Genomic DNA, 16,870 nt, shown 5'->3' on the forward strand with positions numbered 1-16,870 from the left:
ACAGTGGTAGTGAAAACTGACAATGACTGAAGGGTAACAGCAGTGCAAATAAATGTTTTCTGTGCTCTTTACCTCGTATTATATGCGGATGAAAACTTTTTTTCTGATTTTGCTGTCCCCGAATTACACCTCGTATTATACGTGGGTCCGTATTATACGCGGGTTTTTACGGTATTTATAATTTGGCATTGCCTTTTAACGTTGTTTCCAGCACGGCCGATTGCATTTTCAAAGTACTTCCTTTTGGCTTCCTTAAGTAGTGCTCTTAAGACGTTGCAGTACAGTTTGTAATGTTTTTTAAGTCTTAATTTATACGGTTGTTTTTTTGTCTTTTTATACCTGTTTTCTTTTTTCCGCATATAAGAAGACTGTTTGTCATCCAGTCGTTCCGAGGACCAGATAACCTATCTTGGCGCGTAGTGACGGTTGCTGACTCTAGTGCACAGAAATATTTTCATAAAAAGTATTAAATGCATTAAAATACTTTGTGTCAAACACTTTTACTGAGCTCCAGATGTGGCGAAAATGGTGCAGCCGCGCATCGTACTCTGAGTTCTGGTGTCAACATGAGTCCATGCGCGCATAGGCGCGTGTCGCAGCGTTATTTATGGTCTGGGTGAGAGTGACGTCACCCTGCTGAGGGAAAAAACTGCAGCTCATACTTAAAAAATTTGAGCCCTTAGCTGACCCCGTAGGACACGACGCACACGTGCAAGCCTAAACATTTCTTGTCCAGCTGTTTTTCACCCATGCGAGCTGGCATGCATGAAGTAGGCGAAGGCTCTGCTGAAGAAAGGCCGAAAAAGTGGAAAGCGCGAACTGTACATCGGCCGTTAACGAGTGTTGCTGTTGGATAATTTTTTATAGAAACGAAGTAACTGTAACGGTATTTCTGGTTACAGTTAGTCCATAAAAAGTAACAGTGTTACAGTTACAAGTTCCTATAACTTAAAAGTAACTAGTTACAGTTACAAGTTACTGAAAAAAGTCACTAGTTACCGGTAACGCGTTACTAGTAACTAGTTACTGCCCAAGACTGGTCTGCACGCATTTATCTTGGAGCAAATCCTTTAAAAAAAAAACATCAAACCACATCGAGAACACTTTCGAACAAGCAAGAACTGCATGGTTGTCGGTCGTCGAAGCTGCATCCGGCCACATAGACATGCGTTTTCTTTCTTCTCTTTATCTATTAGATGGCATTCTGAGTGAGTCGAGAAGGGGCTGAACTTTTTATTAAAAAGGTAGGCTTATCTCGGGTTTCGTGGGGATTGAACCCTTCGTAAATAATTTCCGTTATGGTGTCGTGAACTGATGGTGTCGTGAACAGTTTCAGTTCAACACCAAGGAAGTGCACGACGCGGCTTTTGTGACGCTATAAAATGCACAATAGAACAAGATCCGAAGGAGGTGGCTTGAACTGTACCTAATTGCGCCTAGTTATAGAAGCGGTATCCAGCTTTTCTACGAGTTCATGTTTGTGACCGCTTTCAACGGTTCAAGTTCCCTATCACTTAATTGCCACGGTTTCCATCGCTTTTAACGAAAAAAAAAGCGAGAAGCTAATTTCTTAGCTCCCAACAAGTGCACGTGGATAGTTCCCACGAAAAGACTGTTCTCTCCGCGCCTGCGATTAAAGCGCAGTCACAATATGTAAACAAACAAACGTTCCCCGAGGTTTCGCTCCCGCGTGCCCCGATAGTCGATGCAGCGAAGAGTAAAAGCGACCGGAAATGAGACAAAAGGGGGCTTTCGGCAGGAGCGCCTGCCACTGTTCCGCTCATCCCGACCTGTATCCAGGGGAGAATCGCCGCGGAGGAAGCGCTATTCGCTTCCTTTGTCGGTATATGCCTTCATTTATATGATTTTTATTCTTGGAAAATTTTCAAGAAGCCCGGAACAAGCCTTATTGCTATAGCGTGGTTCCCTGAGTGATTTCTGTCTTGCGGGCACGTCATATATCGCATAAGAGGCGGTCGTTATAAATGGCAGCAGGCACTCTGCTATGCAAGGAGCACATTCTTGTAGTCATTTTCGTGGCAGTAATCGCCTTCAACGTTTATATAACTCTTGAAATTAGGAGTGCTGCTGAATGCGCTATACCTAAGTCCGCACCGTTTTTTCCATTGTTCGACAAAAAAGAAAAACTGTGATATTTGCAGACAATGTACTCAATTTCTTAAAATCAAAGGCAGTCTTATTTCTGTTTTTCTCAAACATTAATCAGAGAAACTGTGGTTTAAAGGTGCCATCAAAACAAAATAGAAGTTTGGTTCATTTTTTGTTGCGTCGTCCGGATGACAATGACACCAATTTTATCTCTAACTTCAGAAAAATAATCGATGAATTAAAGAAAAGACACGAAGCAGTGGCGGCTACGCAACCACTTTCTGGCGAGGCCGCCATGACGGCACAGAAGCGTGTTTGCGCCGGCCGCCGGCCCGAGCCCCCCCCCCCGTCAAAAAACATGATTGGGCGACTGTAGTGGCTCTCTATAGATGCCTTTGATAGTATCACTTGAATATTGACGTGCAGGCAAGCGCGTTTTCAGTGCTGTACCGCACTACGCCAGTCTTTCTGACATTACGTCACTGTAACGCGAAATTTGAAAATTTTCGAAATTTCGGGCGTTTTTTTTTTTTTTTTCTGGTCAAAAAACACCCTTCGGGGCTGGAACGGAGCTGATCATTACCAAAGGCCAGTTCTTGCAAATTGAACAAAGTGGTATTTTGTCTTCATGGCTTCTTCAAAAACGGAGATTTTAGAAAAACGGCAGTTATAATAAAACAGCAAAAGGTAGTCCGTATTTAATTCCTCTTCTGTATAATAGGCATATATTCTGACAACGTAAATTATTCAAGAACGCGTAATAAGCCACAGTAAATGTTTCCATTGCGGAAGACAATACTGGTCTGAAATCGCACAACATTGGGCACAAGGGCCAAAGTAACTAATTACCTAAGGCATCGTGACCATACTGACAAGAATAATCCCGAAAGCATCGGACTACAACAGCTGGTATTGTAGAAGTTAAGCTAACTACAATCCGTAAGCGTCACGCAGACCAGGCAAATGTCATTAAATGGACTACCAGAATTGAAAGAGGAAGGAAAGGGTAAGGCGGTAACGGTTAACATATGAGCCAATGAGCAATGCAAAGCAAATTGGGCCAGCAAGGTTCTTTCGATCCTTCCGTTGTTACAACGCGGAGACGCGATGATTATGCTTAATAGCGCTCCATGGTCACGCAAAAGGTCGAAGCACAGCAGCATCTGACCGCAGGCAAGCAGATTCTTTCAATAGCCGTCCTGTTCTTCGTCGTCACTGTCACCGCGACATTAGCTCCGGTGTCCCTGTGTTCACAGGTAATGTATGACCGCGTGAGGTGGGGGCGATCAGTGTACGGCTTCAGCAGATGAATGTGTTTCTCGGGGGCTGAGGGCTGGATCTGTAAAATTTTGTATGTCGGATCGGAGATTTTTCGCACCAGCCAATAGAACCCATGGAGTATCATGGCAGCAGCTTCAAAGACAGCTCCGTGATTCCAGAGAAGGACCGGAGGCCAGCTGGGCCGGTTGTAAGCAGATTTTTGAGGGGCCTGCGACGCAATAATGCGATCACGGGCGACCTTGCTTGCACATAGCACAGGCGATGGCTTCGGCGCATACACAGCATTAAATACGTTTGTGTAAGGGAGCAAGGTGTATAAGCGCATGCACAGCGGTTTCTCGACCGTGTAAAAATAAATGGGAGAGTAGCCGGTGGTGCTGTGACGTGACGAATTGTAGGCGAATGTCATATATTATATATATATATATATATATATATATATATATATATATATATATATATATATATATATATATATATATATATATAGATTGACAGCACGATAGGAGCGGGTGGTTGAGTCTCTCTGTCTCCGGCCATTGATTTTGGGGCAGTGTGCAGTTGCCCGCTTGTGTTGAATAGGACAGGACCAAAGGACAAACGCGAACAGAAGGAATAAAACCGTGGTCGTGGAGGGGTTGACAGGGCGCTGCGGGGAAGTACCGAAATGGGTAAAAGGAAGTCCGCAACACCAGTAGCGAGGCCGGAAGGGCCCTAGCAACAGCATAGTCCGCTGCGCTGTGACAGCTAGCCATTTGTTAGCGGATCCAGTTGGCCTATCAGGTTTAGTTCACGACGCTGAAGGAGTCCCCATGTACGTCAAATGGCTGAAGACAGCCGGCAGGTAGTGCAGTTGGCTTCTTTCGGCGTAGACAGAAGTCGCCGAAGGCAACCCAGCCCCTGGCAGCAAGGCCAAGAAAGCGACATTGCATTCAATCGTACGTGCGAGCAGCGACCAAGTGGCGAGCAGTGACTTCGTTTTACGACTGTTGCAGGGCGGTCATGCATAAGTCTTCCGGGAGGGTGGGGAGGGATTAATTACCTTCTTGGCGAAGAATGTGCCGATATGAAACACTGTCGCGGAGGAAAAAGATGCGAAACGATGCATCTGCAGCTTCCGATCTCAAGCTGTGCATCAGGGAAGGAAGCACGCTGACGCTGCTCAGCGGCGATAATCAGGAAGACAGAAAGGACATAAGCGAAGTCACCGGTGTCGTACGGAGCCAAGTCAGCTAGGTCGGCGGAATAACACAACAAGCAATTGGTGTGCCGATGCAATCTTGTAAGTCCCGGGGGACGAGTATTCCTGAAGTCCAAGTGTCCAGCGGACAAGCCGTCATGTGAAGAAATTCAGCCTTGAGCGCAAAACCTCAGCAGTTGGTGTGAGGGCCGGTTATGAGAAACGCTGACCGGACATGGCGCACATTTGGCGACTGCGTACGCAAGAGCGAGATATATTATATCGGCGAAATTCTTCTCCAAACGGCGGAACTCCACTAACGGGGAATTTTTTGACGGCATGAATTTTGCCAGGACCGGGTTCGACTCCGTTGGCATCGACTAAGATACCACTGATGCCTCGCCCAGGGGCGCCGCAGTCACCAGCAAGCCGGGGTGCTCTGCGTGGCGCACCACCGCCCTCTCTGCCGGCTCTGGGTCCGCTTCTGCTTCTCTCAGTACTGAGTAACATGGCGGCGCATACTTTGTGCAGGTAGTTCCGTTCGGCAATCGGACTTTAATGCTTTATAACGCTTTCGCGCCTACATCTTCAGCCACTCAAGCGTATATATCTCCTGAAACTTTTTTGTCGCTTTTAGCGTGCTGCAGCCATAAAAAAATATCGCAAAAATTTTTTTGCATACGAGCTCAATACAGAGGGAGCACCAAAACCATGCCGCACATTTTCAACCAATTGCGGATGTGCCTTCCGCGATTCATTGGCCGCTTGTTTTTGCTGACACCCTGCTCATCGCCTAGCGTCGAAATTCGCCGTCTATGGGCTTTATGCGAAATGCGGTCATCAGTGGACAAAAGACGTTACGTCAATTTTTTAGGGGATGCGCCGGTCACGGGTGGGTGGGCTCTCCATGGTCCGTTCTGTTGCTGACCGTCTCGTGCGACCAGCTGTAAAAAAAATTCGCTCCAATCCACGCTTTGAAGGTGTTTGGAAAGCAAAGCTTTAAACGACACCCACAACAATTGCCCATGCGACGTCACTTGAGTTCACACACGTGGCTCTACAAAAAGGGAAACCAAAGATTCTGCCAGCCGTTACCTGGAATTCGCGGGGACGGCGTCCCGAACGCAGCAGCAGAGTCGGCCACGGCCGGGCTCCGGCGGCAGCGTCCGCCGCTGTAGCCCGGCCGTGGAGAGGAGCGTCTTTCGGAGAGAAAAGGGTGAGGAGCGTCTTTCGAAGGGTGAAACAGCGGAACCTAGCCATCCTGATGTGCTAGCTTGGGGTTACACCACCGCGACACAGGTGCAGGCACCGAAACCATTAGGCATGTGAGCTTAGTGATTCCCATGAGTGAAACTTAAGCGCAAAAATTTTACAGGGACGAGAAAGGGAACGGCACAAAGCGCCTGTGCCGTTCCCTTTCTCGTCCCTGTAAAAGTTTTGCGCTTAAGTTTCACTCATTGAAATTGTTCACCAACTAGCTCGTCCCTCCATTTTGCTTTAGTGATTCCCACTTATACCGATTTAAACTAGTTAGTTTAGTATGATTGAGAATTGAGAGAAAGCTGAGGAAACTTTTATAATCGCTATTTCTCAGAACCAGTTGCTACTTTCGCCTTTTGTGATACCTTTAAAACACAACCGAATTGGTATTTACCAATTTAGAAAGCGGAGCCCCATTCATGGCAAGCAGTGCGCAAAAGGTAGCGTTTCTCTAGCGACCAGATGTCTATATGTGGTTTGTACAGTTTGTTTTCCCAACCTTAAAATCAATCCTTAACGTATGTTTGCCGTAGGACCACTTAATTCCGTCAGGTGCGGATTACCCTGGGGAAGGGGGGGGGGGGGGGGGCTGTAGAAGAAGTTAATGAAGCCGTGAGAAGGCAGCGTACAATGGACGCGAAGCTGCCCCAAAACAGGCCCAAAACAACCGTCGCCAAAGCCGACGACAAAGCAGTACCGCCGACGCCACCGCCGGCGAGCAGGCAGTTCGACGCGGGGAACGCTGGGTATTTGCCGAGCCATCTACAGTGTGCTCTGTGAGTGAAACCCTCCGCCGCCCTCTCCCCGTCCCCCAGCTGCCGCCTCCTCCACGTTGGGAATTCAATGTCCCGCACGCCACGAAGAACCGTTGGCAGGTAGAGCGGGAAAGCTTTGCTTTAAAATAATCACTGATGCTCGGCGTGCGGACCTGTCTTTATTGGCTAGGTACCGAATTATTCAGCCAAGTCCAATTAGGCCTCAAAAGTAAGTGCAGCAGCACCAACAACGCAGCTACAAGTCGTTACCGAGTCGTGTACCTGCACGCTAACGATGAAAACAACACAATGCACTGTGCAAGTGTGTTGGTTTTTATGTTGCTGTTTACATTTAGTTTCCATCGTTTCACGTGTCGCTTCCCGCCCTTGCCACAGTGCTTTTCTGCGGCTCACACCGAGTGCGCAGTTTCCTCAAAGCGACGGCCCCGACCCCAGAACACATGCATTTGCATGTCGCTACCCCGTCGTTTCAACGCGACGCCCCGTCGTTTTAGAGAATTCGGCCCCTGATGGTTTCTATTAGGGCTTCTGCGAGCAGTGGTATAGTTGCAGTTGAATTTATATTTCGCGTGCAAATAAAGCTGTAAGTCGCAGCAGTTGAAACATGGCATTATGATTCACTGCTTAACGTTTTCGCTTGACTCAAGATTATATATATAAAAAAGACGGACAACTAAGATACACGTTAATATATAATAATACCACGGAGGTACGTATCCTTCCCGTTTAGCGATCGCTTCCAATCATACTGGGAAGCGTTGAATTGCTCGCCGCAAACGACGGAGTGGTTGGCAATCATCCACGTCCGGTTTCCGCGAAAAGCCGCAACTTCGTGGCAAGCAGACACTTTTCCAGTCAAACGTACAGTATCGAACATACACCAGATTTCTGATTTGGTTTCTCGTACGGACGAATGAAAAAGACGCAATTCGCAGAGCATACTACAGTCATATATGCGATGTATGCGTCCTGATTGGTCCTTGCATTTCTTTGACGTTGCGGCATAAGCAATGAAATTTATTCACTCCATTGAGATAAATGAATTATTAATATTTATTGAATTTATTGAATCTACAAAAATAAATATAATCCCCTTAAGCTTCTGATGTTCCCGCTTTGTGTCCAGCGCTGTACACCACAGTATGCGGGTGTCCTGGCCTGCGCAACGACCACAGCGAAGTCGTCACACTTTAGTTGCCCTAAAGCCAGAATATTGACGCGAACATGCGACGAAAAGACGCTGCCCTACACACCACGTCAAAATAAATTAGAGAGTTTCCCGATGCGGAAGTGGATGATAAGCGAAGCCGAGATGGCACAGAATTTTGAACAAAGCTGCAAACTAATTTACTGTATGATTTGTGATCATCGTGACGAAAGGTACGCCCGCACATTTATTGCCTTGTCTTTCTGGTATCATGTAAAACATTCGCCTGGACAACTACCGCAGCCCCGAGGAGGCGGACGATACTATAAACCCACGTGACGATTCGACGTTCCCGCCATTCGGCGGCGTGCCCGCCACCACCGGAGAGCGGAAGGAAAAGTAGGCAGCGTCACCACGGCCTCCGCCACCGGCTGCCGCTGGCGGCGCCGCCGGCAGCCGATCGCGGAGGCCGTGGTGTCACGCAAGCGCTTGAAACGGCGGCAAAGAGAGGGCCGACGTCGGTCGGACAGCGTCAAATGTTTTAGAAACCTTTCGAGTTAAGGTGAGGGAGGACCCAAGTAAAAGAAAGCAAGCACGCGCAAAAACAAAGCAACGCACACACGCGAACGATTTGGGCTTCAAAGGCACGTGGAGCCTCGGGATTGTGCTCCGGAGTGTACTACTGCCGACGCCTCCCAGCATCCAGACAGGCGCGCCTGGAATTCAATGACGAACTCATCTCGGTCCCGCAAAAAACGTCCCGTTTTGTGGGAATAATTTATTCTGGTGAAAAAGGAGACGCCTTAGAGTTTCTTATATACATATACTAGAGACGAAACTGGCGCTGCAATTACATGTCATCTCGGGTGTTAGAGGCAGCTCACCAATTGGATAGGCTTATGACATTTTAGTGAGTGTGGAAACAGGTAAAGTGAAGCAAAAACGCGAGAAAGTGTTTATTGATGTATCGGTAAGAGATGAAAACAGGCTGTGGCAATAAGGAAGTAAAATAAGAAGCATTTCCTTCTTTCCTATCTCTCTTTGTTTTTAACAGAAGGACTGTATGTGCAACATTTTCGTCTGCGGTTTGTCTGTGAAAGCACCAAGCAAGCCGTAGCAAAAAAAAAAGTAACTTTTGCTATAGTTCCCGAAAACACATTTAAATAGCTGTACCACTATTTTAAAAGAAAAAATCATTAGGACAGCCCGAAAAAGCTGTATTTGAAAGATTGAACATCTGCACCGAGGTGAACCAGGGCTTACCGATGTACAGTTCATTGTAGCAGATTAACTGTGCCGGCGGGGTTGATCGTGGCGCAGATGCCTTCTAATATGCGTATAGCTTTTAAGAACTGTTCTGATATTTTTTTTTCTGAAAATTAGAGGGGTATTTTGGAGTCATTTTTTTAAAATAATGCCAAAATGGCTAAAATGTGGTTTAATGTAGTATTGCGAAACTTGAAAGTTCTCTCCAAGAACTATACTAGTTCGTCAGAGGCGCAGACGAGTCGCGGGCGCAAAATACTGACGCAGACCTCCTCCTAGTAGAACAAGCGGAGTATGTTTCTTTCCAATTGCTACTGGTAATTTATTTTCTATACCAATGTAAATAAACCCTTCCCCCGGCTTTCTTTACGTCTTTTCACACTCCGTAAAACGCTACAAGTTAAGTCAAATAGGAAGCGAATGCAAATCTGCACTCTTCCCTCAATTCTCATGATGGTACATAGACGGTCTCAAGCGTGTCGCGTTGTCGCGCAAAATTAGTAGATGTATACGAACTCTATGGGAGGCGTCGAATGACGGCCACGGAAACTTCTAGTTCTGGTTTTTACGCTTCGGTGTTTGTTTCCGTCAGTCGTACTCGCTGCATCCCACAATCTGAAGTTAGGCCATTCGAAATCTGAAAACTAATCTTTCAGCGAAGGAAATGCCTAAAGGGGTAACCACACGCAGCGACGGCGACAAGTGACGTGAAAAACGTAACCCAATGGGTACAACAAACAGATAGTGCGGGCGACAGCGAGAAGCGAAAAAAAAAAATAATACACTGCCGCCAATGCCATCCATCGTTGTCGCTCGTCGCTGTCGCTCGCTTGTGGGCTGCTTCTGGCCGGCAAAAAGCGAGCGACAGGCGACGGCCCGTCGCTGCCGCTGGCTGTCGCCGCCCCCGGCGGTTTGCGCATATTTTTTTTTTTCTTGTCGCTGTCGCCCACACTACCTGTTTTCTGCACCCATTGAGTTACGTTTTTCGCGTCGCTTGTCGCCGTCGCTGCACGTCGCTGCAGCGACGTGCATGTCGCTATCGCTGCACGTCTCTGCATGTCGCTTGTCGCCGTCCCTTAACAACGCTGTTACCCCTTAAAGGGACAGACAACCGATTTTTGTCGCGTGTATGTTCTCTAGCTCATATGAAAGCCAGCGTTTTATATAGCCCGGTAACCACAAGCAATTTTTAAACAACCTGGCGGAAATAATTTTAATTTGGCAACAAACTTCCTGAAATCGGAAGGGTGGCGGTTCGTAGTGTCGAAACTTGACACTACAATATGTGTCCCTGTCACGTGACCTCCAAACCTAGCAGCTACTGTAACTGCTGAAACGTTTATTTACGTATTAAAAACATTTTAACACAAGTATTTGTACAAGCTTAAATAGTATATGTATTTCTAAACATTACTTTGAAAATTCTAAAGACACGCCGCCCGCCGCCGCTGGGTTGCTCTCAGTGTGGCTGACTGAGCCACCATGCCCAGAATCAACGGCAGCGTTCAATAAACAGACCCAGCGAAGAAGCTTTGACGATTCTGTCTGAGTCAGGGGCGTTCTTTCTGCCAAAATATTTGATTTCAGTCTCCAAATACGCCAACGGCAGCTTAAAAAAAAAAACAAAAAAAACGTCGCGCTCGGGGAGAATCGAACTTCCCGCCTCCACAACATGAAGCCAGATTCTACCTATCGTCTATCCCAACAGATGGCGCATTCGTGCAAAATAGACCCTTGCATTAAAAAAACACATAAAGGAACAGGAAAGCCTGTGATTCAAAGTTTTTTAGCTGGGAACAAGTTTTTAAATATCGTTTTTTATTTCGCATACACACAAAAGTATGTTGCCGAGCTACTCTATGTCATGGTTGCCAGCATTAGTTTTGGGAGGGACACATACGGCTCGTAGATCAAAAAATTCGATTTAAAAAGTTCTAGGGCGTTATCAGCAAAACCGTTTCTCGTCAAGGTGCTTTAAGTGATGCCCTTTCATTTGGGATAGAGAATATATACTCGACAAAAATCGGTTGTCTGTCCCTTTAACAATGCTGAGCTCACGTTTGGAGTCTGTTTACTGAACGCCGCCATCCGTTTAGTGCACCCGCACAGTGCCGTCAGAACACATAGGATCGCCGCTTTCTTTCAACTACATCGGCCCACAAATGTCCGAAATACATAGAAAGTCAACAACACTTTCTCAACGAAAATGGTGCGCCATTTTGGAGTGTTCAGCAATTGGAAAGCAAAGACAGTTGTCTTAAGAGCATTTCTATCTTCTTGTGCTTTCATCACAGCGCATTTGCCTCGTCTAGCCACACTGACAGCCACCATACTCTCGCTACGTGTAGTGCGGTCCAGCTAACGTTCGCCGTAATACCGCGGCGAGGTTTTCGTTGCGAAAATCGTCTAAAAACATGCCGTTTATCCATAATGTTTACTATCTGAGGATTGCGCCTCTTGAACACACAAAAAAAGCATCTGTTGACCAGAAGTCGCCATACACATCATATGCATTTTATTGCATTTTAATTTTATTGCAAACGCATTTTATTGCATTTTATGTACTTGTTTTTACATGTGACAAGCGCTACATTGCTGAATATTCACGTTGCTTTTATCTCGTTTTACGGTGCACGCCTTTCATTTAGGTTTTTCTAAAGTGAACAAATACTGTTTCTATTAGCGTTTTGCCGTGTTTCCTCGGCTATCTCGCTTTTTTTCTTTTTTTTTGTCCCTGTGTTAAATGTTACCGAGTAGGAAATGAATCATCTAACAGTATCTATGTATGTCTTGTGTTTGCACTTCTCCTTTGCTGCTTGTTGACGGTGGCCGGAGCTCGGTCAAGCTGCTTTATTGCAGTTTTTTTTTCGGCCGCCATTTTTTCACCATTTTTCACCTCGTGTATTGTTCTGGTGAAGAATAAACAATTGAATTGAAATTATGTTTAGATGTCGTTCACTTAATGACTGCAGAGAAAAACAAACAAACAAACAAACAAAAAAAAAACCTCCAGGGAAGCTCCGCCAACACCGTTTCACCGTTCAAAGCATGTGCCGTTACAAATCATGGGGCTGAAAAAGGAATGATGCGGCGATAACCCTTTTCACTTGACTTCTTCGTGCATGCGCTAATAAACAACGACTGCTGCTTCTGCATCGGATGATATTTTTGAGGTCAAGGCACTGTAACCTACTGGCATATGCCAGCATGCTGTTGCACTTGAGATTCGTCTTAAAATTTTATTCCAGTTATCGGGCACACTTTTATGCTTTTGTGGCTGTCTTTGTATACACTTGCTGAATACTCTGACGCGCTCTTTTTCTTCCCGCTCGTTCATGCCGCTTTGCATATAGGTGCGGGATGGGGAAACTACGAACGAGCGAGCTCCCCTCACGACGTCCCACAAACAGCGGATTCCCTCCTCCAGCCGCCTCTGAAATATCCACCAGCATTTCAGGATTCGCGAAGATGCATTCGCATCCAAAGCTACGGGTCGCCGGTTTAAGGAAGCCCGCGAGCTTTCCCGAGAAAGTTCCTCGGGAAAGGTATCTAGACGGAGGTCTCTAGTGTAGCAAGCTAAGTGCCTTGGGCAGGCTAACCTCACCAATATCGTTAAAGACTATTCTCTGTAAAAGATATTCTAGGCAGACTTTTTTAAAGAAAACAACATCCGCCTGTCAGACGTAGTTTCCAAATGCCCTCGTTTCGGCAATCAGTAATTACACATTCACTGTAAATTGATGGATTAAATAGTATCTGTAGCTTGTTTTCGCAAACACCCTCCAAAATATAATGTACAGCTAAAGGTTACAAACGCCTCTGAGATTACCACACTGGCGTTAATACAAATTCAATTCACAGAGAATTACCCGCCGCGGTTGATCAGCGGCTAAGGCGTTGTGCTGCTGAGCCCAAGGACGCGGGTTCAATTCCCGGCCGCGGACGCCGCTTTTCTGATTGAGGCTAAAAGCAAAAACGCCCGTGTGTTCGAGATTTCGGCGCACGTTAAAGATCCCCAGGGGGTCAAAATTAATCTGGAGCCCTCCACTATGGCGCGCCTCATCGCTTGTGTAGCGTTGGCGCGTTAAAGCCCCACAATCAATCGATCGATCGATCGATGGATCGATCGATCAATCAATCAATCAATCAGTGAATCAATCAATCAATCAAGCAATCAATCAATCAATCAATCATGCAATCAATAATTCAATAAATCCATTATTCAATCAATCAATAATTCAATCAATCTATAATTCAATAAATCAATAAATCAATAATTTAATCAATCAATAATTCAAAAAATCAATCAATCAATCAACCAATTCACATCTAGTTAATTTTATGGGTATCAACCTGATCCTTAGCAGGAAGCATCCCTTGCATTGTCTCAGGTTGGGTACGCAAGCCTGACTGGTATGGGCAATTCTGCCTTTTGCGGCCCTGTACGCCTGGTTCCACCCACCATGAGTACAAATAAAGTATTATTATCATTATTATCACACAGATCCGAATGCTAACTGCACAAACGAACTATTTGCCAGGAACACAAGCCGCGTATTCATAGCAGCGCGTAACATCCAGTTTAAGCCATGACAACGTTACATAAAGTGCACATTTCGAATCTGTATCGCAGTTACTGCTTCAGACTGGTCAAGATGAACTAGCGAATACGCCTTCGTGAAAGTCGTATAAACGTCACAGTGAGAGAGGCTGGGGGCTCTTGGACGATCGGCGGCTACTCGCTCACATTAGTAAGAAACCGAAAAAAAAAACGGGTCTGCCTCCTACACCAACGCACCTTATCCGTGAATGCACGTGCAATGTTCCTTGCATAGCGAATCAGTTGGCAATAACCATTTCAGGGTCATAGCAAAGTGGCGTACACAAGCATAATAGGAGGGTACGGTGTGGAGGTGCCTGTAGAATTAAATGCAAGCCGAACTGAAATAAAAAAAAGAGCTTTACATGCAAACAGGGCTGGTTATTTGCGAATTAGCTTTTAAATTAGTCAGTCAGCATTTGTTTCTTATATGATGACAGTGTCAGTCGCATTATGTCTTTGGTAGTGCACGGTAAAATTGAGTACTTCAACGCATCATTTCTGAGGTAGAAAGGAAATACATGTCAGTTAACTTGTTTGGTTGTCTAGTGAACTTAACCGGAAGGGAGTGCTAAATACTATGGCGTGCCGTTTTTACTTAGCTCTAATGTTTCAAATGAAGCAACAAAGGTGAATGTTTTTATTTCCTCCGACATTAATTTCACTTGAATGCTTTTGTAATCGATTCAGAAAAGGAATTCCTAAAAATAAGCCTGGCTGTCTGTTTCCAACTTTCGGTGCCTACATTAGTTGAAAGATCCCAGACTGTATTTCCGTATTACGGTTCGCGGGGGATGGTCACTGGCGCCGAAAACTAATCTTTGGGCGAATGGGTTCAAAGGTGGCTGGACATCAACTCAGCATAAAGCACGCGCTGGGCTCCAGACATCGTGAAACAAAAGTGTGGCACTTTTATGCGGGACCGCTGAATAACAGTGCTCGAAATTTACCCCAAGTATCTCAACAAAACGTGTGCGCGAAATCCGTTTTATATAATTACAGACAAAAAAAAACATGTTGCGCGCTAAATGGGTGCCTCGATTGTTGACTGGGAACCAAAAGAGCACGCGAAAGGACATTTCCATGGACAGTCTAGCAATGCTTAATTGTAATCCGCATGACGATCCGCGTATATTCGTGACCCTGGACGAAACGTGGATTCAGCCGCGCTAACTGAAACGGATCAGCAGTCAAAACGCTGGAGAGGTGAAGCGCTCCAGTGAAACCAAAGACCATTTTGTGCGAAAGTGACAGAGGGCACTGGTCTTTGAGACAGCCACGGCATAATGCTTAACGACTACTTGCATAATTACGCTAATGACTACGTACAGGATGCCAAAACAACAACAGGCGACTTTATTGGGGTGTTTAAAAAAATGGCCCAGGCTGGGGCACAGGAAAGTGCTGTTTGCCAAGACAACGCAGAGTTCCACAAATCGGCAATCGCAATGGCAAACTTCCATGAATCATGGCTTTCAACGCATTCCGCATCCCCCTCCCTCATGTTATGCCCCTTTGAAACCGTCTGAATTCTTCTTGTTCGTTAACTTGAAAATCTCGATCAGTGGGAGAAAATTTCGGCCCAGTGAAGATACCGTCACCGCTGTCCATGCGTATAACTCGCTGCGCTTGAGAAATCCAACTTTTGCGACAGGGTTACAAAAAACGGAAGCACGCTGGAAGAAGTGTGCAGCCTTCAATGGAGAATATGCTGAGAAATATATTGAATCGTTTTGTGAAAAAAAAAAAAAGTATTTAGCTTGTATTTTTCCCACACTCCCCGGCGGCCCTACATACATGCACCTCTGAGACAACCGAAAAAGGTGGGCGCTCTCACCTTTGGATCCTCAGTACGACGTGTGTGGTGACGTTTTCAATGCACATGTTGAGATTCAAAATGGCGAACGTAGCTCGAAGCGCCGATGGATACAGAATAGCTCAGCGCCGAGCCTGTGTACACGCAGCATGTGCACAGCTGCGCCCGCGCATATCTCGGCGTGGCTGCTCCTCTACCTTCGTGGCGCTGGGCGGGAGTCCCGAGCAGCGAAAGTGCGCGGCTCGCACTGTTCGCCTGGCGGAGGCGCAAAGAGCACCAGGTCCCAGTGTGGGTGCCGATATAGGAGGCCGGCAAGCGGAGCGTATCGCACACCGCGGTTGGCCATTGCGCGTAGGCCGGTAGGTGAAAACACGCACGCACACATGTACACGCACGCACACGCAGTCTCACACAAAGGCCTCGCAGCGAGGCTAAGTTCTATCAGCTGCCCAATCTATGCTATCAGGTTACGCCACTGCGTTTTGGCTTTATTTTTTTCCCCGCATCTGAATCAGGCGGAAGGGTCTTATCGCGGACTGTGCAGTTGGCCGCATGTGCTCCGTTTCATGCCCTATCACTTTATTCTCCCAGCGCCAACATGGCGTTACATGCGGAGGTGTGTATTCTATTCGTCCGTAAGCGGCCAGCTGGCGCCTTTTCAGTTCGAATGCGGGAGGAATGGTGGCAGACAAAACTGGTTGGGCTCAGGTCTGTCAGGAGCCTATGGCGTGCTCATTTCATGTTGTTATATATAGGACGAAATAAAGAAGAAAGCCACCAACGTAAGGGTCAACCGGCGCTTATTTTGTTGGGAGAGCAGAGGCCAAGAGCCTATTCAGTAATTCTGTTTGTAAAAGCATGGCGGGTATTTCTAAAGACGTCTTTTTTGAGGACTACGTCGATGTGGATGCAAGTGCTGTAGTGTGAGATGCGTAGAGATGTAAAATTTCATGAAATTTTGAGAGTCGTGAAAAAAAAAAAACGTGTTTTTTTTTTATGAGGCGGAGGAGAAGGGGGAGTAAACTTTATTCAGGCGAGCCTCAGGTGCTGATGTAAGGGAAAGCACTTGGCGGGGGTTTCCTCTAGTTCGGGAATCCCTGGCCTGCGCTGGCCACCCGGGCCCTCTCCACCAGGCAACGCTGAGAGGAGAGGTCGGAACTGGTCAGCCATGCCACCCAATGCTCGTATATATGTTGACGGTTAAGAGTAGGGGAGGGGGTTTGTTGACACCCGTATGCCAGATGTTATATAAAGGGTGCCAAGGATTTGCAAGGGGTAGTGTAGAGAGGGGGGTTCATCGCATAGAGTAGGGTATTGCATGGGGGTAAGAGTTGCTTTGTAGTCGTCGGAATATTGTAGCTTCGATTCTGGATGGGTGTGGGTGGGGTGCTGGGTATTGTTGGCGCCCGTGCCGATTGTAGGCCGCTATGCCGGT

The 16,870-nt window shown here is 46.5% G+C and overlaps 1 protein-coding gene across 1 annotated transcript in view; it reads right to left on the bottom strand.

The window, feature by feature from the left end:
- Positions 1 to 15,834, bottom strand: part of LOC144178523 (LIM homeobox transcription factor 1-beta-like) — a 296,217-nt gene extending 280,383 nt beyond the window's left edge. The window contains exon 1 of the mRNA XM_077706447.1: positions 15,457 to 15,834. Within this exon, the coding sequence (XP_077562573.1) occupies positions 15,457 to 15,503 (47 nt within the window). The 5' untranslated portion in view covers positions 15,504 to 15,834. The remainder of the gene's footprint in view (positions 1 to 15,456) is intronic.
- Between the last annotated feature and the right edge of the window lie 1,036 nt (positions 15,835 to 16,870).

The sequence above is a fragment of the Haemaphysalis longicornis genome, unplaced genomic scaffold (genome assembly GCF_048455015.1).
Source record: "Haemaphysalis longicornis isolate Haplotype H1 unplaced genomic scaffold, Haemaphysalis longicornis Haplotype H1 scaffold_1, whole genome shotgun sequence".
Taxonomy (NCBI): Eukaryota; Metazoa; Arthropoda; class Arachnida; order Ixodida; family Ixodidae; genus Haemaphysalis; species Haemaphysalis longicornis.